This window comes from Rhododendron vialii, chromosome 6a (genome assembly GCF_030253575.1).
Source record: "Rhododendron vialii isolate Sample 1 chromosome 6a, ASM3025357v1".
NCBI classification, from domain to species: Eukaryota; Viridiplantae; Streptophyta; class Magnoliopsida; order Ericales; family Ericaceae; genus Rhododendron; species Rhododendron vialii.
Genome location: NC_080562.1, coordinates 34,367,354 through 34,387,515, shown reverse-complemented (window position 1 = coordinate 34,387,515; position 20,162 = coordinate 34,367,354). Strand labels below are relative to the sequence as shown.

The following is a 20,162-nucleotide window of genomic DNA, read 5'->3' as shown; positions in this document are numbered from 1 at the left end:
AGTTTTTTTTGTATGTTGGATTAGGCATTTGCATGCGTCTCTTATTTTCAAAATTCACGTCAGAGAGGAAAAAATAGACCATGATTATCAAACTGTAAAATGCATAACTCACGATACAAGTTTGACCAAAGTATGTATAACTCAAGTCTAATTTTGTTAAATAGTATTAAATCCCAAGTCAAAGAAAAAAGTCGCATACAAACATGAAAAAAAAAATTGAGAGAAAAGATACATTGACTTCGCTCATAACAAATAGGTCGAAATCAAGTTTTTTTTTTAATTTTTGTTTCGGGATGTGATGAGTTAGAAAAATACAAAATATTAACTTTATAAATAAAATGAGATACATGAAAAAAAATTAACTATATGAAAATAATGATCATTGAAATATAAGATGTATTAGTAGTTATTGAAATTTGACCAAATATATTTAGTTAGTTATAATTTAACATTAAAATTACCAATTAGAAAAAATAGAACAAGAGGAATTGATTTTTAGTTTACAATTATTCGAGGGCATTTTAGTCATTTAGTAGCAAATACTAACGGTGTTATTGTTGATTTAACGGAATGGGGGAATCTGAACAATAGTTTGTAAAGTAAGGGAGGTCAGTGCAATTATTAGAACCTCAGGGGAGGTTCCTGCATTTGTCAGAAACCTCAGGGGAGGTCAATGAAATTTACCCTTTTTTAACTTAACTTATTTTTTCTCCCCTTTTGAAACTTAAATGAAAATAAGTAAAGTTCATCCCCTCTTCTAAACTTAAACGTAATTGCCTAACACACACAATTATAATATTGTCCTTCCATGTTTAAATGAAAATAAGTTAAGTCCATGCATTCTTCAAAATATAGGGGTATTTTGAACATTTCACATATGGCTTGAGGCTTGTTTGGGAAGGATGGAAAATAAGTTAAAGCGTAAAAAAAATGAACTGAATTTAAAAAAAGAAAAAGAAAAGAAAAGAACTGAACCCCATCTGGAAAGTGGAGTCAAGTGGTGGAAAGTGGAAACCCCACCTGGACATAACAATCCGTGTACGGTTGTGCTTACCAACCCATCAAACGACATCGTACCCATCCCACCGGTCACATTTCTCTCTTCCCAAAACTCCTTCCTACCTCCGACGAACCTCGAAAAGAGTTTCAGCCATCCTCCGACCACTCTCTCTCTCTCTCTCTCTGTTCCTCTCTCTCCTGTTCCTCTCTCTCTTCCCATCTCAATGTCACCACCAGCTCTCTCTCACCTCCTCCTCGTACTCTCTCTCCTCACTCTCTCATCACAATCACCCTCCTCCCCATCCTCCTCCTACATCTCCATCATCATATCCCAAACCGGCCTCGATTTCGTCAAAGACTTGCTCGTCACCAAAGCAATATCTTCCCTCACGCCCCTCCACCTCCCACAGATCGAGAAAACCCTTAAAATCCCGCTCGTGGGCAACGTCAACGTGGTCCTGTCTAACGTCACAATCTACCGGGTCGACGTCGGGTCGTCGTACGCGAAGCTGGGGGACACCGGCGTGGCGATCGTGGCGTCGGGTACGACCTGTAATTTGAGTCTGGATTGGTACTATTCTTATAGCACTTGGGTCGGGCCTGTCAAGATATCGGATCGTGGGTCTGCTTCTGTTCAGGTATTTGAAGTTCAGCTCTTTGTTTTCATGGGTTTTGTCTTTCTGATCGAATTTGGGGTTTTCGTTGTTTAATGCCCTCTGGTTGGGATTGGGAATTAGGGTTTGGCATTTCCTGCCCTTAACCCATAGTTTTACTCAAGTTTGAGTAAAAATTTAAGTAAAACCTTCAATTGGTACGAAACACTCCAATGGGCAAACTCGAATCTAAAGACACGACAACAGCAACAACAATAAATAAAACCCATCTAGTTCTCAATCATTGTGAGTAAGGGCAGAACCTGCTCAGGTCTAACCCAAAAGAGTATATATATTTGAGTGTATATCATCAAATTTGACTCTTTGAATTTTAGGAGGAGGTTGCTCATTGGTAATTGAATTATCATTTATCAACATTGGACTGAAATTGAGTATCACTTTCTGATATATCTGCTCCTAGTTTGAAGAAAGACAAAAGAGTTTTTCTCCCTTTTTTTGTTGCTGTTCCATTATAGTTTAACCCTAAAAGTGTAAGATTGTAAGAACCAATATTTTAAACCCATTTAAGCACATTAGCCAGTGCTCTGCATTTAACAACATGAGTACCAAATGAATAATAGACAAACAAAATGGGACAGTACATGTTTATTGTGTCTTTATTGTTGCACATTTCAACTGGGTATTCCAAAAAGGAGTTTGATGATTGTTGCCTCTGGATAAGGTTGAAGGCATGGAAGTTGGACTTACTTTAGGCTTGGAGAATCGAGGAGGATCCTTGGAGCTGACCCTCATGGAGTGTGGTTGTTACGTTAAAGATATCACCATAACATTGGATGGAGGAGCTTCTTGGCTTTATCAAGGGTAATCTACTTGCGGTTGCTCTTGCACATTTATTGTATTTTTAATTATTGTTCTGCATTTAGTGTTGGTAATCAGTTACTATTTTATATCTAAAGCTTGAAATTATTATTTTTATGAATGGGGGGATTCACCAAAGGTCATATATCGAGGAATGGGCTCAGTTAAAGATTACGTGTATTTTCAGTTATTGGTTTCCATTGTCTCTTTGTATCTTCATTGCTGATGAAAAATCAGAGATTTTAACTTTTAGTGTCTTTGTTGTGCATTTCTTAACTTCCAGGATTCTCGATGCCTTTGAAGCGCAAATAGGTTCTGCGGTAGAAAATGCTATTACACAGAAACTTGGAGAAGGAGTTTCAAAGCTTGATTCCTTCCTTCAAGCTCTTCCGAAAGAGATCGAAGTGGATGATACCGCCTCCTTGAATGTCACCTTTGTGAATGACCTCTCACTGAAAAATTCTTCCATTGGGTTGGAAATCGATGGGCTATTCATAAGGAATGGAAAAGACTCAGGTCCAAAAAATTATATCAAGACTTCACTACCTTCAGTTTCTTGTACAGGTCCTTCTAAAATGCTTGGAATTTCATTAGACGAGGCTGTTTTTAACTCTGCATCAGATTTGTACTACAATGTAAGAGCAAAGTTTTGCGCATGTCATCAATTTTCATTGATGTACACTTATTTTTTGTGACCCAATTGTAGGTATTGTATTTAGCAGTATCTATGTTGATATTGGGGGTGAAATGTCTCCGAGTATACATGTCCCAAGCTGCTTTTAACGTGAAAAGAAAAAATGTAACTTTTTCTTTCTTCAACTAGGAAAAATTTGTTTCTACGTTCTAGTTGTAACAAAATATTTATTAGGCAAGATTAGAAGTGAGGCCTTAAGGGTGCGGTACTCTTTCTGTAGGAATGATGGTAAGGTTAAGGTTCCAAGGATCTATCATTTTTTGTTTAACATTATGTTGATCGAGTAAACCTTGCTTTTGATGGGATAAGAAGCTTGTTGACATGTATACAATTGTTTGTGTTCAGGCCAAGTTTATGCAGTGGATCGTCAATGAAATACCAGATCAGTCTCTTTTGAACACTGCTGGGTGGAGATTCATTGTCCCTCAACTATACAAGAAATACCCAAATGATGACATGAACTTGAACATTTCTCTGTCCTCTCCTCCAGTCATAAGGATATCGTCCAATGATATTGATGCCACTGTTTATGCAGACCTGATTATTGATGTTTTGGAAGCCGGTGATGTAATTCCAGTTGCTTGTATTTCATTGGTAAGTGGATTGACCAGAAAAGAAAGAATAATTTGTTTGAAAACGATCTACATCTATAGTTTTTACTCTTTTATTATGTTCTTAATTATTGTGCTTGTTTGTTCACAATTCCCTCCTTCAGCTGCTTTTCTGCTTGATCAATCTCTATTGCTTCCTTGATGAACAACAAATTTCTTTTTTTGCAAAATAATGCGTAGTTACAGTAATCATTACAAAATAATTGAGTCTATTATCTGGGACATCCTTGTACAAAAGAACGATCCTTCAATTCTTGTCTTCAAGAACTTTGACTAGAGAGATTGGCTATGTTTTGCATTTGCCAAATCAAACGCAAAAGCTTCTTCAGTACTTGCAAAGAAAAAGAGGAATTTTGACACATTGTTACGAGAACAATGATATTCTTGTAGTCTGTGTGACCCTGGCTTATTCTCGGTGCAGGTATTCCATGGTTCTGGTTCAGTTAAAATTGTAAAGAATAACCTTGCTGGCAGTGTGAAATTGAATGACTTCTCTATGCAGTTGAAGTGGAGTACAATTGGTAACCTGCGAATGTTTCTAATTCAGGTAGTTCAAAATTACCATCGCTATTCAAATTCATTTTATGCTGCACTTGATGCTCTTAAGTTAATCCAGCTTCCTTGTGTATTTTATTTTTGGTCTTCAATGTTTGCCTAATTTGTTGGTGGTGGCTGCTGTTATTGCGGTTCTTTTCACTAGTCAGAAAAGCCTTTTTGGATCCACATTCGAACCTGGGATTTTCACTCTGTATTGCGCCACTTTTATGTGGAGAACCTTGAAAATTTCTCGCCAAGGTAAAAACCATCACGCTCATCAAACAGAAATTCACCAGGAACCAAGAGTGTACAAGGCTTGAGATGAGAGGACTTATAAACCTAATCCTGGTTTTTACGTCACCCTTGATATCATCTTCAAAAGTTCTTCACTTTGCCCTCCACCCGCATGGCTCGTATCTGTAGACACTCTTGATCCTCTAGTGATCTGCTGGACTTCTGTGTCTGATAGTTGTTCCTTTTCTCGGTCATGAAGGGGACTGTATGTCTGGATTTAGAGCAGGTACTCAATCGTGAAAATCGTCACTAGTTTTTCTTAAGGTTCTGTTTCCACGATCTAGAGAACATAGAACTTCAAGTTCCCACTATTGCAGTATTCGGGTGGTTTCCGAGGGGGCAATGCTATTCTGCGGAATGGACTAGCAACCAACCACTCTCGATCGGTACAAAGTGGGATTTCTAAAATGGTTTTTGAAGATCAAAGATGCACCTACTCGAGCTGGATCTGGCCAACCGCATAATATAGGCGGTCTTCTGGAATATGAAACGGTCTCAATTTAGAGCGCACTCGAGCTTCCTTAGAGCTGGCTTCAAGAGGACCTTGGCATACGTGTCAAAATCCGATAACTCTTGTGGAAGCAAAATGAAAGTTTATTCACTTTTTCTTGTTGTGGGTTTAAAGTAAGTCTTCAACCCCAAAACTCTCAAACCCTTGGTACAGTTTTGTCTAATCAACCAATCAATACGACCACATCCTGGTGAAACCCATGTTTTGTCATCTAGAAATTGCCAACACTACCTAAAATCACAGTGGAGATGGGATGCTCATCAAAGAGTGTGTTAACCCTAGATTCCTAGAAGTTTAGTGTTTCTAACAAAAAGGATTTGCATCAACGTTGCTGTAAAGGTGTATGTTGTTTGGAGTCTATGGACGCAAATGATAGTATACTCGAATAATACCAGTAAGGGTGTTCCCATTGTAACATGATCGAATCTTAGTTCTAGCTTCCGCTTATTCGCCATTTTTGTGATTGGGACAGTTGATTCTGACACAGATCTCTGAATTTCTATGTATTTTCTGTAAAGGAGATCAATGAATGAAACTTATGATGCTGATTGATCTCCAAAAGCGTCAGAATTGAAGATTTTCCCTTTTTCGATCTCATGTAACATTGCTATATTTGTTTTGCAGCCTGTTATGTGGACTATCATCGAAACTGTTTTCTTGCCGTACGCAAACTCGCACCTAGCAAAAGGATTCCCTTTGCCCATCATTCATGGATTCACCCTTCAGAATGCTGAAATTGTATGTTCAAGCGCCATAATCGAAGTTTGTAGTGACGTGACTCTTACAGATTCGTTTGATCTTAGGCAGCTTCTAGTTTCAAGAAGTGCTTTTTCTTATAGTTTCCGGGATGTACCAGAAATCACCCGATAGATGTACATTCCACAGGTGTTCCATGTGTAGGGTTTTGTTTCCCACCCTTGTATAGAATTGTTTCATTTGTAGACTTCACTTTCACCTCACATATACTCGTAAGTGTACATTATGAGTTTTACAATAAGAATCATGATTGTAAAAATAAAGATTAAAGAGCTTAAGTGTTTTATCCTCCAATTAATTGTCTCATTTAGTGGATGATCGATGTTTTCGAAAATTGGTGTTCATTAGTTAGATCCTCTCAATGCTAAGCAGGTAATCCAGTCAAGATACTAGGAAACTTTCATCTCCAAGTCCTTGTAAATTCTCTGTTGAACAAAAGAAAGTAAATTTCAAACTACAAAAGCTGTACATATGTTCTCCTTACATACATTCCTGGATGCTACAACGCCAAAACTTTCCTACATGGGGGCTCTTATATGACTCTTATCCGAAACTGTTCGAGTGCGAAAAAGCAATAAATTTACAGAAAGCCAAAGCTAAACTGTGGCAAAATGATCCTTCCCGAGAAGCATCGCAGATCCGATATCCAAGCAGTCAACTTTTGCAAAACTCAGGAGCAAGTAACATCTTTGTAATTAGCCCTTTCTAAATCACCGAGAATACCAGGGATGCATTAGTTCCTCCAAAGCCAAAAGAATTTGACATGGCTGCTCTAACTGGCATCCACTTCGAAGCAGACAAAGGCATGAAACGATAGCTGAAAATGGGATCTGGTTTTATGAGATTAAGCGTTAACGGAGCAACTCTCTGCAAGACAAACCGAAACAGCCAGTAAATCATCAATCAGAAGAAGAGGTCTTGGCAATGCATTTGTCAAGAATGAGAGCTAGGTCATACAGACAGATGAAAAGGAGTTAACGGAATGGCTTGCATTGATTTGGGATGCTGTGGTGATAAAAGATATGCATTTACTAGATTTGACTCTTAATAGAAAGCCTAGACAGATCAGAACGATTTGGTACACACGGCTTGGTTTGTTGTGTTGTGTTGTGTTGTGCTTATCAGTAGTTTGACAAAATGCAGCAAACCATACCATCGAGCGGGCACTTCAATTACTATACTACGGCAGATGTGGCTAAATACAATGAAAAACAACAAAAATGCTTGTAATTTACAACATATTATGGATTCTATATATTCCAACACAATGGAGCCAATCTCAATCCTACTAACAGGACGTGAGATCTCGGGAGGTCATCGAAAAAAACTTAGGTTGGTCTCATGTTCCATGGAGAGTAACTTTGTTCACTATTAAAGGTCGTATCTCCCGCCTATAGCAAGATCTGAGGGACGATACACAACCTTTCCCCTACTCTTTCTTTTGTTGGACGCAAGCTGATTTCTGTGATGGATTAATGCAAGGATTAAGGCACTGAATGATAGCACTTAGCACTTACACGGTCTATTGATAGAACCGCAAAAATTGCTTCCACAGCTCCAGCTGCTCCAAGTAGATGACCAGTAGCACCCTGAATTTCAACTTGTACTCAAACAGAGAACTAAAATTCAAAGTATCCTCATACTAAAAGAACAGAACACCACATATCCCTAATGTAAAAAAAATTTGGAAGTGAAATGTGAATTATTACAATCAAAAAGTTACAGACACTATACGGGGAACATGATATAGTAAGAAGAAACATAACTATTGGAGTAACTGAGAAGGAAATGTCATTCCATAATTTTCATTTTGTGGCGTAGTAACAAAAGTTCTTCAGGAGCATATATCATCCCATATACACTTGAATAAATCTGGGAGTGTTATACATGATCCTGCACCTGCGTGTCAGAGAAACTACATGGAATTTTAGGCTTTAACTCTGCTAAAAGGGTCAGGAGGGAAAAAGAAATAGGACTAGGCCAAAGTTCTGATTACTCTGTCAATCTGGCAAAATACACACGATGCACAGGTTTCACAGATATTAAAATGCCTGAATGGTCAGCTGTGATAAGTTCATTTTCATCTTTGCTCAATAAATCATTTACCTTGGTGGAGGAAAATGCCAAAGCACCTAAAGTCGCATGCTCAAGAAACACAGACTTAATGGCCTTGCCTTCTATTGCATCACCTGAAAATTTCCACTGCAGCTGGTCACAACCAAAAATTTCTATTGAAGCAGTAGTAGTAATTGCACCTGTTGGAAGCATTTAAAACGCAAACTTTCCATAGGTTGCTATGTGTTCACCTAGAGGTGTAGATGTAGCATGGGCATTTAAATAATCCACTTGATTAGGACGAAGACCAGACTGCAAGTCGCAGAAAGCAAGTATATTTAGTGAACAAGCACCCATATTGCTCATGGAAAATGAATTCTATATGCAAAACCTGTTTGAGAAGTTTGTTGGACTGAAACAATGTTCCAACAGGCAAAGTAGCATTGACGTCAAAATAAACAGACTGAATGAAGAAAGCAAAATCCTATTTGACTGCTGTCAGAGAAGGTAAACTCGTTCAATCGTCATGACCACAAGTTCACCTGAACTCTTTTAATATTACCTTCTTTCTTTCCTCCCAAGATTACATTTTTGTAACCCAGCTAACTAGATGCTTGACGGTTAATGAAGACATGCTAAAAACAGATGTAGAGATCAACTTTAGGCTGTTACCTGCTTTAAAGCACGTGTCATGGCCAATATGGCACCCATTCCATTAACATGTGGTTGAGTAATATGATATGCATCCCCTGATAACATAGAGAGATTAGAATGGTGAAGCATAAGAAATATCCCCTGTAATACCTCATTCTAACCGAACAAACCTGAAGTCCCATAACCACGAACTTCTGCATAAATTTTTGCCCCTCGCTTTTCTGCATGTTTCAGTTCCTTGACAAAAAGACAAAAGAAATAAAGAGAAAAATGAAAACAAATGCAGAAGACCATAGCAGAGGAGGAAGAAAAAGAAGATTATGATATCATGATCGTGTGAGTAAGACGACCAGAAGCAGCTAAAATAAAGAGAATTTCTTATGAGCTTTAAAGACAATTGATGCATGTAGAAAGCCAAAGATACAACACATCACAAACATCATAATTGAATACACTACTCTGCCCATCCGATGGCAAGAATTCTTCCCAATTACAAAAGCAGGCAAGATAAAATGTGTGAAAGGGTGAGAATAAAGCCATACTATACTGGTGAATCTTTAAACAATAGACATACAAGTAACAGAACGTAAAAGATAAATTTGGAGCTACCAGACATGAAAGGCAGGCCAGAAAATCGGATTTGTATCATCTAAAAGAGATGTATTCCAAACTGCCCATGCACCAGACACAAAAAATGATTTTCCACAGGCACAATGTTCGATATTAGCTGGAAGGGCTACACAAAGAGACTGGATTTGGAATCATAGGACATGCAAAGTTCAACTTTGATGCCAACTGACAGGCCCGGGAGAAAAATGTTAGATCAAATCCTTCGCTGACACGTTAGAACCATGAGCTACGAAAATTTATCAGAAAAATTAAACTCACCTCCAACACCATGACACCAGCACCTTCACCTATACTGAGTTTGAAGTACCATGTTTTAGACTGAGAGCAAAGAAGAAAAAAAGGAAGAAGAGACAATATAAAAGAAACTTATGGAGTTAAAGTTTCATATTTGCCTACACAAATCCATCTCGGCCGCAATCAAATGGTCGTGAAGCCTGTTCAGGAGTGGAATTGTACTTCGTGCTCAAAGCCCGTGACCTACATATCAAAAGTAAAAGGTTTTTTTTTGGTAAAGAAGGATTTTATTACCAAAAGAGGGGATTGACGCCATAAACCCTTTCTCCATATGTTGCCAAAGGCTAAAACAGAACATAAATGCAGTTGTCCTATAACCATGGCTTTCCATAATCGTGAACACCAAGACATGACTATTCGATTAAAGCAAGGGGTTCAGGCTCTTGCTCCTTTAAGGAGGCCTTGGTGAAGTCAATTTCAGGCAGTTGTAGGAAATGATCAAAATGCATTGAGGTCATAAAGGTGCTTAGCACCTCTTAATGGCACTATTAAGCAATATAAGTTCCAGCTCCAACTTGTCCGCTAGCAACATAGGAGGTGGTCTATCCATCATAGAGAGTAATAATCTTCAGATCCAGCAAGTGTCATTTTGCACATAAACACTTCATTTTCCTTGGTCTTTCCTTCTGTCCAGTTAATAAGATTTCGGTAGATAATTATAGCAGCACAGTGTACAGAGCTCAAGTTATAAGGTAGGAACAGGTACTTTCATAGGTGAGCATTACTTGCAAAATCCTGCTATGGATAAAGCGTCTATGCTGGACTCCGTTCCTCCAGCCACCATAACATCGGCATCTCCAAATTGAATCATCCTTGTAGCATCACCAATAGCGTGTCCCCCAGTTGCACAAGCAGTCACTGCAGCATGGTTGGGTCCCTAGATTCAAAATAAAGACTAGAGATATCTGATATTCCAGAAGGGAAAATGAGCAAGTCATTCAGATACAGCAAGCACTGGGATTTGGCTAATGTAACTTCAAATGATGAAAGACGACTAAAAAGCTATCAAGGACAATGAGTTGCATAGTATCAATGCCAGATAGCTAAGTTCATATCAAGCTGAAATTATTTATCTATATCAACAATGATGGAACAAGAAATAAAAAAGTCACAAGAAGTCATGATCAGTTAATGGCTGGATCTCTTATGCCTGCACCTTTTTCCCTTACAATATCTCATATGCCTCCCACCTAAGCAAGATAAGGATATAGGTTATGGATGTCATATGCATACCTGGAATCCGAATTTTATGCTCACGTGACCAGCTGCCATGTTTATCAGTATCCGCGGGATGAAAAACGGACTAAGCCGCCGAACACGCTGGATTAAAAGAATCAGAGATTAGTTATCCAGCTTCATTTTTCTACAACCTCACTAAGTCCTGTTCAGCCTCTAGCTAAGGTGATGTTTAATAACCCAATTTAGCTCTTAAAACAGAATGTATTATCATTTCAAACTAACTGTGTTTGTTAGAGAACTACAATGGGAATCACTTCAAAATTTAAGTGGCCCTTTCCAAGTAGAGAAAAAGTTCAAAATTTGAAGTAGCAGAATTCTTCATTCATATTGTGTCACAGACACACTATATAACCATTTATGCATAAACAACAGCATGCAACATTGCCGCCACTGCCACTGTCGCTATGGCGGCTACCATCATTTCTTTACCACCACCCCGCCACTCAAGCACCAACATTACCATCGGCATGGTGCCATAGCCACCATCATCCCACAACTACCACCACTGTCCACTAACATCACTACTACCGCAACCCCAATCGCTACCTCTACCACACCACATAAAAAACTAGCACTACCACCACAACACCACCACCAGTACCATGTCCATCTCACCACCACGATATGAAAACTCGAAAAGATAACTTAGAAATAGAAATTTCAGCTTTTTGCAAATATCAACAAATTAATATACTCCAGAACTTCAATTTCACAAAACAGTCTTTTCAAAAAATAACCATTCAGTTTTAGAATGAAATTTCGAATGTCCAGTTTCATCAAACATCAACTCAGACAATATTAGAAGCTCACAAGTCATATTAATGTGATTCAATCAGCAGAAAGATGAAGTCAAATACAAACCTTCTCACATATCAATTTGGATGCATCCAGTATATCACTAATGCTTCCAATCCCTCCACCAATGGAGACTCCCTGAGGTCCTTAAATTTAGAAACACAAATCACAATGCACCTTGAAACAAATTCTTCACCTAATCACTGAGATAATTATAAATGATTACCGTCTTCTCCTTCTCCTCTTCCTCAGTGGGCATCCAATTCGCATCTCTGAGAGCTTCATTAGCGGCACATAATGCATAACCTACAAACCTAGAAACTGACCTATCCTCCTGCCAAAAAAAAACGACATTCAAACAATCAATGGCAACAGACAGTTGTATCGCATTCTCGAAGTAATAATAAGTTCCTATCAATCACCCATCAAAAAACAATTTTTCAACAGCCTTTTTCAAAGAATTTGGCATTGACTTAACCTTTGATTAAATTCACAGGACCCTACACTATCCTAAAATGTTATGCACCTTTAAGAAATATATGGCCACAAATGGGAAAAAAAGACCTTGGAATTAAGCCATATTTCCTCATTAAACTGGTCTGAGTTGGTTCCACAGGGCACAGTTGCAGCAACTTTGGAGGTCAACTGTTCGTAAGTATGCAATCTGGTTTCTTTATCGAATTCACTCATTTTGAGATCTTCAGGAGTTATAACCCTTACTCCACATTCCCCCACTATCAACCGCTTCCATGTTGCTTCCACCCCACAGCCAAGCGGCGTTACCATGCCCAATCCTGTACCACCAATCCCAAAATACAAATACACACAGGCGAAGCCAGTATCTTTGGTTAGTGGTATAAGAAACTAGATCCATATGAAAGTAATTTTCTACTTCCTAATCAAACTAACATATTAATCGTAAGTAAATATATACTGATGAGTGTAATTTTGCTGCACAATCGGTCCGACTACTTATTGTATACTTAAGACGATGCATGATAGCCTCAATTATCAAAGAGAAAATAAAGTTCAAAATTTCTATGCATTTGAAGAAAATTTGAGCAATTTAAAGCTTATTTTATCAAACTATCAAAATTTAGCTGCAAACAATCAAATGTCCTTGGGAAAAATCAAAATCGCTTGTACCTTACTCCCTCCACATATACAAAGATGTATGTATATATATATATATATATATATATAGAGAGAGAGAGAGAGAGAGAGAGAGAGAGAGAGAGAGAGAGGCGGGGTTATACCGGTAACAACGACTCTGCGAGAAGGAACGGAGGGAGGGGGGCCGAAGGAAGAAGAAAAGGAAGAAGAAGAAGAGAATCGAGTGAAATGGAAACGAGAAGGGAGTAGTGACCTAGACCGAGATAGCATCGCCATGGCTTATGGAAATCCTAAGAAGGAGGGAGAGAGTTTGAGCTGATCGTCGGCGTGAATCGGTGGCCTTGTTTTTTTGGACAGGCAATTTAGGAGTAGAGCGGAGCGGCGGAGTGGAGTACTGAAATAGAGCTGTGCTATGTGCACAGCAGGCTGTGCACAGCAGCTGTGCACAGCGGCCTTTTTCTCCCGCTTCGGATAACGCAAAGATGATCGGAGCCTAAATTTTGAAGTGATTTTGGGTGTTTTGTTAACGCCTCTAATGATATCGAACGAAGCTCATTTTTTACAGAGACCTTAAACAACATATTTTGAACAAAATGAGCGGCTCCGATCATCTTTGCGTTATCCGAGATGGGAGAAAACGGAATCTGTGCACAGCTGCTGTGCACAGCATGCTGTGCACGTAGCTTTTCTGACTGAAATAGGGGTGCAATCCAGAACGCGGGAGCATCTAAATACAGTTGTAGCAAGTAATTTCTCTGCACACCCCAGTGACCCCACCTAATATTTCGATTGGATATTAATACTTCACCCTCGACCACACTTGCCTGACAATAAAATTCACATTATTACCATTGGAAATATTGCTTTGGAGATGGATTATCAGAAAAAAAAATAAAGTGAGATGAAGTAAAGAAGAATAAAAATTGCTTTCCAAAAAAGAAGAATAAAAATTATTTTCCTCATAATTGTTCTCTTCACAAGAAATTTAGCAAAAAATTAAATTTTCTTAATTTTCTTCCTTTTGACATGATATATTCGGTAGGAAAGTATTTTTTAATAAAAAATTTTATAAAGCAAAAAAAAATTAATTCTTTTTATAGGCAAAAAGTTTATTCAAGAAAATTTGACAAAAAATATATTAAGACGAGAGAAGAGAGGGGAATCCAACTTTTACTAATAAAAGACAGGATGGGAAAAAAAAAACGCTGATTGAGTCAAAGCCCAAGAATACTTAGTGGGCCCAGCCTGAAACACTTTAAAAGGGCAAAGCCCATGCACACACCTATGGGCCAAGCCCAACCCAAAAAGCCCAAAACCAAAACTAACCATCTAAAACAAGGCCACAATCCACCGCATCCCCGCCGCCCCAAGAGGCTTTTTAAATTTTCCTTCCTACGGAGTATATATAATACTAGCGATTGCTCGTATCTGACGACACAACACAACCCGTTAATGTTGACGAATTTTTTTTGAGCTTTTTTTGGATATTTTCAAGAAAAAATTAATTATATTTAACTATCCCCAAACTAATTATATTTACTGTTCCAAGCTTAAAGAAAGATAAAGAATCTTATATTTTCTCTTCAGTGTAGATTCAATTATAGAATATAAAAATAAAAAAACAAATGTTGATTTCCTTCCATTTGGAATATTTAAATATCCATTCTCTTTATTCATGTCATGTAAGAATTCATCCCGCCATTTTTTCATGCTTATGTTTTCAACCTCTTAATGTGTGAATTACCCTTGTTACTCATTTGCTTGTTTGATTCCTAAATTAAAGGGATTCAAATGAATACCACAGTCCTTGATAAATCTTCTTGACTCCTAAATTAAAGGGATTCGGTTTCATATCACAATCCTCCAATTAAGTGAGAAACAATAGGATGTTTTCAAATTTTTGAATGTGTAGATCACCAAATCCCAATGATTTCTACCTTCCTTCTTGATAAACCGTCTTTTTGCATTTTAAAATTTTTACATTCGTCTTAGTCCTTCTCCATCCTTTTTCTGCAATGGCCATCTTTGCATGATAAGTTGATCACATCTTTACATTTTTTCTTCATTCTTCGAGTTGGCCAACCGGACAACAAAAAATCATATTTTTCATTGATCTTATTACACGAAACATGGCTAAATTACCATAAAAAATAATAATAATAAGATGACATACTCAAACCGTTACATGGTTAAATAGTTAAATTACCATGACATTACATGGTTAAATTACCATGGCGATTACAACGTGAACATGATAAATATCCCATGATTCGAACAATATTTCATGGTAAACGGTTCAAATATGGTTAAATTACCATCAAAACAGGTTATCGTGATCAACGATTCATGGTCAAATTACCATGTCAATTTCAACATTTCATGACGATTCATATACCGATAGGAACCCAACGTCCAAAAAAATCCATATCCCTTGTTGCTCCTCTGACTATCAGAAACCCATCACGGGGTATTGTCTTTGCTCAAATCCACTTTTGATTGTCAAATATTACGATCAATAGAAGGGCTAGAAGGCGGATCAAAAAAAATAAAAATAAAAGCGCTAGAAGATGGATGAGAAAATAGTGGCTACTCAAATCCCCTATTCAACTGTTCGAACAAATACCCAAAATGAAATTAGTGTTGTTATAGATTTACAACAATAGAAACCAACCTCTGTGAACTCTTCGAAACACATCATTGGCGGCATCCATGGTAGAAGAAATCCCATTAACAAATGTACCAGTACAACACGAAAAGATAGAAAACCCGACAAATCTGTGATTCGGACGTTTGACATCGCCGTTGAGTTCGATCTTGGCAAACCCATCATGGTGGAGGAGGTGAAGCACCGATCCACTCCCGGTTCAGCAACAAGTGGGCCACCATCGCCAGGTTCCACAACGGCCTGTCGAACAACGTGATCAAGAATCACTGGAACTTCGTGCTCAAGCGGAAGCACACGACGGCGGCGATCGACGGTGTCAAGGAGCGCGGCGGTCGAAGAGGCCGCTCTCTCCAAAATCTGCAAATATGGAAATGGGATTTGGGGGGTGGGGGATGTTGTTTAATGCTTTTCTCAAAATTTATGGGATTTGTTGGGTTGATAATCTTGGGATCCAAATTTTCGGAATTGAACGTAAATCGTGGGACGTAAATCGTGGGACGGAAATCGTGATAATCTCACGAGGACGAAAGGGATTAAGATTTCATCCCTAATTTCAACGCAGGGCAATAATGGGATAAAAACTAGTACGAGGATGAAATCATAATTAGTTCAAAACGGGAGGACAAAATCTTAACTCTGTTAGGCTTCTAGGATGAATAATTAAGCCTCCCAAGGAAAAGGAAAATACCATTCATATGAGAAATATATATTAGAGAATGTTTAAAAATGGCAATGAATAAATGTGGTGAACTTTGAAATTGGAAACAATTGGAACAAACGACTCAGTTGACAATGAGAAATTTTCCAAACATAATCATAGCCATAGGATTTATTTGGTAAACAGTTGGATTTATAAGGTATCTTACCATCCATCTTAGCCGTAGGATTTATGGTGATAACCTTAGACTGTTAAATTTACATAAGATTCAAAAAGTGAGCTAGCTTATTATATAGATGTCTCAGCATATATGTGACGTATGGGTTAGAGACAATAAAGGTTATCCTTATTCTACCTATGCCAATACCAAAAATGTTGTGAAGGGTAGAGTTATCCAGACAACTTGTTCTGCGGTACAGTGGTTCGATGGCCGCTAAGCCATGCGGGGAGTTGAGTTTTGTGAAGTGGGTGCTGCTATTCCTACTTCTATCATACGAGTAGAGAGAGTTGTCAGCTTCTTTTATGCATCAATACCTCCAGCGAATACTAATACATACATGGCTAACATAATGTTGATGAGAAGGTTTTGTCAATTAACAAACATAGTAATCGATACAATAAAATTTTGCACCGAAACTTTAGACTTCTAAAGAAGACAACTCTTGTTGGTCAAGATTGTCAGGAACCAACAAAGCGCATTCCAAATTAGGCCTTTTGATTGCATGACAACAATTTTTTCCTTTTGTTACACCTAGAAAACGCAATTCATACAATAAATCATGCATCTTGCATTGATATATAAAGTTCTTTAATTCCTGCAGACTGATGTTTTAGAAGGTGCATTACAATTCTTTGATATGTATCTGACCAAACATCACAATAATTGTATTTACTATGCATGGTGAATGACTTGCAGAGTATGGCATGGGAAATGAGGTGCCACCATCCGGTGATGTGTACAGTTATGACGTACTGTTGTTGGTGATGTTTACAGGGAAGAGACCTACTGATAGCATGTTTAGCCAAAATATGACTCTCCACAACTTTGCTAAGACGGCTCTGCTTGAACATGTGGAAACCATTAATGATCCAATACTCTTTCAACAAAGAGAAACGGGGGTGGCAAGCTCAAGCATACAAACACCTCAAACTCACAGCACTTCTAGATGTCACAAAATCAGTTCTTGGTTTCCATAACTTAAAATTGGAGTTGTTTGCTCACATGAATTACCGACAGAACGGATGAATGTCAAGGACGTTGTTAGTCAGTTGCATGCCATCAACAGGTATGGACCTGCACTTGCTCATTGACTGAGAAATAACATAGATTTTGTTCTGAAACTACCAAATTTATGCACTAGTCCAGCAAACGTTTGTTTGCTCTCTGGCTACTGATAAATATAAGGCCTTACAACTAAAACGTTTCACAAACTAAGGATTTTGAAGAAAAATGAGATACCAACGTTTTAATTATCTTTAGGAAGGAGAAAAGGTCTACTTTAGATACCTGAGCATTTGCAGCCATGCATGAAGGAATTCATTATCGACCACTTTCATTTTTCCTTACCATTTTCTCATTTGCCTTGCATTATGTGTCCTTTATTTGGTAAGGTATCGGCAGAAATGATTTCAAGCTGTTATAGTTTCTTACATCTGTCTTTCCTTTTTTAGGTTTCGATCATTTCAGCCGGATCCCATCCTACAGTTCTGTTGTCAAACTACAATTTTCTCTTGTCCAGGTTTCTCATGTCCACTTGGCCTTGAAGATTTATTGATGCTGCATATTGCTTTGGTTGGGTGTTGCAGATATCTTCCTATGCTGTAATTTTATGTTTTTAGTTGTCTCAATCTGCAAGTACATGACTAATTTACCAGATTGAATGTTCTTGGATAAGGCTTTGACTTCAATTGGTTATCCTGTAATTTACCGTGATCACTTGCACACACGTCTCGTGTCCCCAGACTCTAGTAGAAAGAAACTGTCTCTGCTTGGACTAGTAGATAACGAAGTCAGATTCGTAAATGTAGATTCATGGTATGATTTTTATTTATTTCTGAGGGAACTGCTTGAATATCGTGATTGATATGTTTATCTCTATAACTTTCATACTTGCCTTGGACCAGTAATTTATTTTTCTTTTTTGTAGTGGGTAGGACTAAGGCCCCGTTCCGCTAAGAAAAAATTAAGTACTACTTGTTTTTTGAATTAAAAGTAATGTATTGTGAGAGAATGACATACCTCGTAAAGCGAAAAATAAGTACTTAGAAATTAAGAACTTTAGCGAAACGGGGTCTAAGGCATATCACACGAAGAGACAAAGGAATTTAAATCTTCTACAGAGTTTAAACATTGCAATCGACGTTGCTTCTGGACTTGATTACCTACACCATCATTGTGCGGAACCAATAATTCACTGTGATCTGAATTCTGAAGCTAAGCAATGTTCTTCTGGATGACGAAATGACTGCACATGTGGGTGATTTCGGATTAGCAAGATTCCTTCCAGGAGCCGGCTCTAATTCTTCTAGAAATCAATCAAGTTCTATTGGCATTAGAGGATCTACAGGTTATCCTGCTCCAGGTAGGTGATTAGACCTCTTAGACTGCTTTGTTTCCTATTCACCATAATAACTTCGTAAGAATCAAAGCTTGATCCACATTTCTGTCAGGTCTTCTCCATAAATATATCATCGAAGTAGAGATGGTGGTTGCTGGGTTTTTACCAACAAAGCATTATTTTGCCATAAATGAAAATGAAGTAATGTTTGGCATATAGTTCATGTGCACTTCGATAGATTGGATTGCTGAGTTTACCACTAAATCTATATTATTTTATCTTTTACTCCTTATGTCAATTCATTCTGCAAAAATACCCCTCATGATTAGAAAATTATGTTTTCTTCTAAGTTGGGCCTTTCTCACAGGACAACAATACAAAACAAATTATGTATTACATTAATTCTAAAGTTCTTGAAACTTGTTTTCCTTGAAAGGGTTGTATGTACTATTTTTGCTAAGCATCAGACAATGCTTTCTTCCAAATGATATTTATTTTATCTGACCGATGAATGCAGAGTATGGAATAGGAAATGAGGTATCAACATCCGGTGACGTGTATAGTTATGGCATCCTCTTATTGGAGATGTTTATAGGGAAGAGACCTACTGACAGCTTGTTTACCGATGGTCTAAATCTTCATAACTCTGCTAAGATGGCTCTATCTGAACAAGCAGTCAACATTGGCGATCCGACACTATTTCAACAAATTGAGAAGGGGGAGACAAGCTTAAGCATCACCAACATTCAGAATCAGAGCACTCCTAACGATCACAAAATTAAAGAATGCTTGGTTTTAGCACTAGAAGTTGGAATCGCCTGTTCAAAAGAACTTCCGAGAGATCAACTATCCATGGATGAGGTCGTTAGTCGTTTGCATTCGATCAGGAACTCTCTTTTTGAAACTGGACTACATAGAGGCAGGAACGGTTAGGCTTGTTTGATGATGCTGAATAGGTATGACCCCTTCACTTTCTTGGATGAGGTTGTAATATTTTTGTTGTATGTGTACTATAGATGATTAGAATCAGTTGGTGTGTACTTTGGACGACTGTGTTAGTTTATATGGTGTTCTTGTGAATTCAATTGGGCATAAGTCTATTGTAATTTCAGTGACAGGTTTCAGAAGTTTATCAGAGGAGGTGAACGTGCTAATCATGACCTTGGATATGTTTTTGGTCGGCTAGAGAAAGCAGAGAAAAAAGGGAGATAAAGTTGGCTTGTAGGATTATAAGCGAAGGCTGCAAAGTCGTTTTGAAATAAACTAGGAGGTCTTAAATAATTTAGGTAGGGGGAATACGTAAGATACATAACGGTACCAGTCTAGTTATTCAACCTGGGCCTCAGCTGCATTCACCCACAGTTTTTCAGAGAATTTTTGATGGTGGAAGTCCATTAATATTGAGGAGACTATTTTGACAATTAAGTCAACAACCCAGAAAATGAAACAAGTCAACAATTAAAGAAACTGGAAAAATCTTTTATCAAAAATCAGTTCCTAGAAATCTCAGCTCAAATTAAGGCGAAGAATCCATCTTTATTAGAAAATGAAATTTTGCTTAAAACAATGGATTATATGAAGGATCAGTTTTTATAATTAGTTAATAAAGTAGCTGATGATGAATCTA

General features: G+C 37.8%; 3 protein-coding genes across 5 annotated transcripts; 2 read left to right on the top strand and 1 right to left on the bottom strand.

The window, feature by feature from the left end:
- The first annotated feature begins 1,084 nt into the window (after positions 1-1,084).
- On the top strand, positions 1,085-6,168 carry LOC131328930 (putative BPI/LBP family protein At1g04970). The gene is made up of 6 exons (XM_058361901.1): positions 1,085-1,637; positions 2,335-2,474; positions 2,755-3,106; positions 3,511-3,759; positions 4,198-4,323; positions 5,743-6,168. The coding sequence occupies exons 1-6, from the start codon at positions 1,224-1,226 to the stop codon at positions 5,986-5,988; spliced, it is 1,527 nt and encodes a 508-aa protein (XP_058217884.1). The 5' UTR covers positions 1,085-1,223; the 3' UTR covers positions 5,989-6,168.
- Positions 6,169-6,254: 86 nt separating this feature from the next.
- LOC131328931 (3-oxoacyl-[acyl-carrier-protein] synthase, mitochondrial) lies at positions 6,255-13,051 on the bottom strand. 3 transcript variants are annotated; one of them, XM_058361902.1, is made up of 14 exons: positions 12,798-13,051; positions 12,106-12,335; positions 11,768-11,875; positions 11,608-11,679; positions 10,741-10,827; positions 10,233-10,384; positions 9,610-9,690; positions 9,472-9,505; positions 8,754-8,820; positions 8,602-8,678; positions 8,181-8,241; positions 7,981-8,063; positions 7,392-7,463; positions 6,255-6,741 (listed from the first exon to the last, which is right to left on the bottom strand). In XM_058361902.1, the coding sequence occupies exons 1-14, from the start codon at positions 12,928-12,930 to the stop codon at positions 6,580-6,582; spliced, it is 1,419 nt and encodes a 472-aa protein (XP_058217885.1). In that variant the 5' UTR covers positions 12,931-13,051; the 3' UTR covers positions 6,255-6,579. The 3 variants fall into 3 exon arrangements, with proteins under 3 accessions (XP_058217885.1, XP_058217887.1, XP_058217886.1); XM_058361904.1 differs by having other exon boundaries at positions 12,908-13,036; XM_058361903.1 differs by lacking the exon at positions 10,741-10,827.
- Positions 13,052-18,280: 5,229 nt separating this feature from the next.
- Positions 18,281-19,646, top strand: LOC131328929 (putative receptor-like protein kinase At3g47110). The gene is made up of 2 exons (XM_058361900.1): positions 18,281-18,559; positions 19,053-19,646. The coding sequence occupies exons 1-2, from the start codon at positions 18,439-18,441 to the stop codon at positions 19,466-19,468; spliced, it is 537 nt and encodes a 178-aa protein (XP_058217883.1). The 5' UTR covers positions 18,281-18,438; the 3' UTR covers positions 19,469-19,646.
- Positions 19,647-20,162: the final 516 nt, after the last annotated feature.

Excerpts from the sequence above, each read along its gene's own strand:
- LOC131328930 (XM_058361901.1), top strand. The coding sequence starts at position 1,224 with ATGTCACCACCAGCTCTCTCTCACCTCCTCCTCGTACTCTCTCTCCTC. Across the intron at positions 2,475-2,754 it reads GCTTCTTGGCTTTATCAAGG|GATTCTCGATGCCTTTGAAG; the intron begins GTAATCTACTTG and ends CTTAACTTCCAG. Across the intron at positions 4,324-5,742 it reads TGCGAATGTTTCTAATTCAG|CCTGTTATGTGGACTATCAT; the intron begins GTAGTTCAAAAT and ends TTTGTTTTGCAG.
- LOC131328931 (XM_058361902.1), bottom strand. The coding sequence starts at position 12,930 with ATGGCGATGCTATCTCGGTCTAGGTCACTACTCCCTTCTCGTTTCCAT. Across the intron at positions 10,385-10,740 it reads GCATAAAATTCGGATTCCAG|GGACCCAACCATGCTGCAGT; the intron begins GTATGCATATGA and ends TTTTGAATCTAG. Across the intron at positions 8,064-8,180 it reads TGCTACATCTACACCTCTAG|GTGATGCAATAGAAGGCAAG; the intron begins GTGAACACATAG and ends GGAAATTTTCAG.
- LOC131328929 (XM_058361900.1), top strand. The coding sequence starts at position 18,439 with ATGACTGCACATGTGGGTGATTTCGGATTAGCAAGATTCCTTCCAGGA. Across the intron at positions 18,560-19,052 it reads TACAGGTTATCCTGCTCCAG|AGTATGGAATAGGAAATGAG; the intron begins GTAGGTGATTAG and ends CGATGAATGCAG.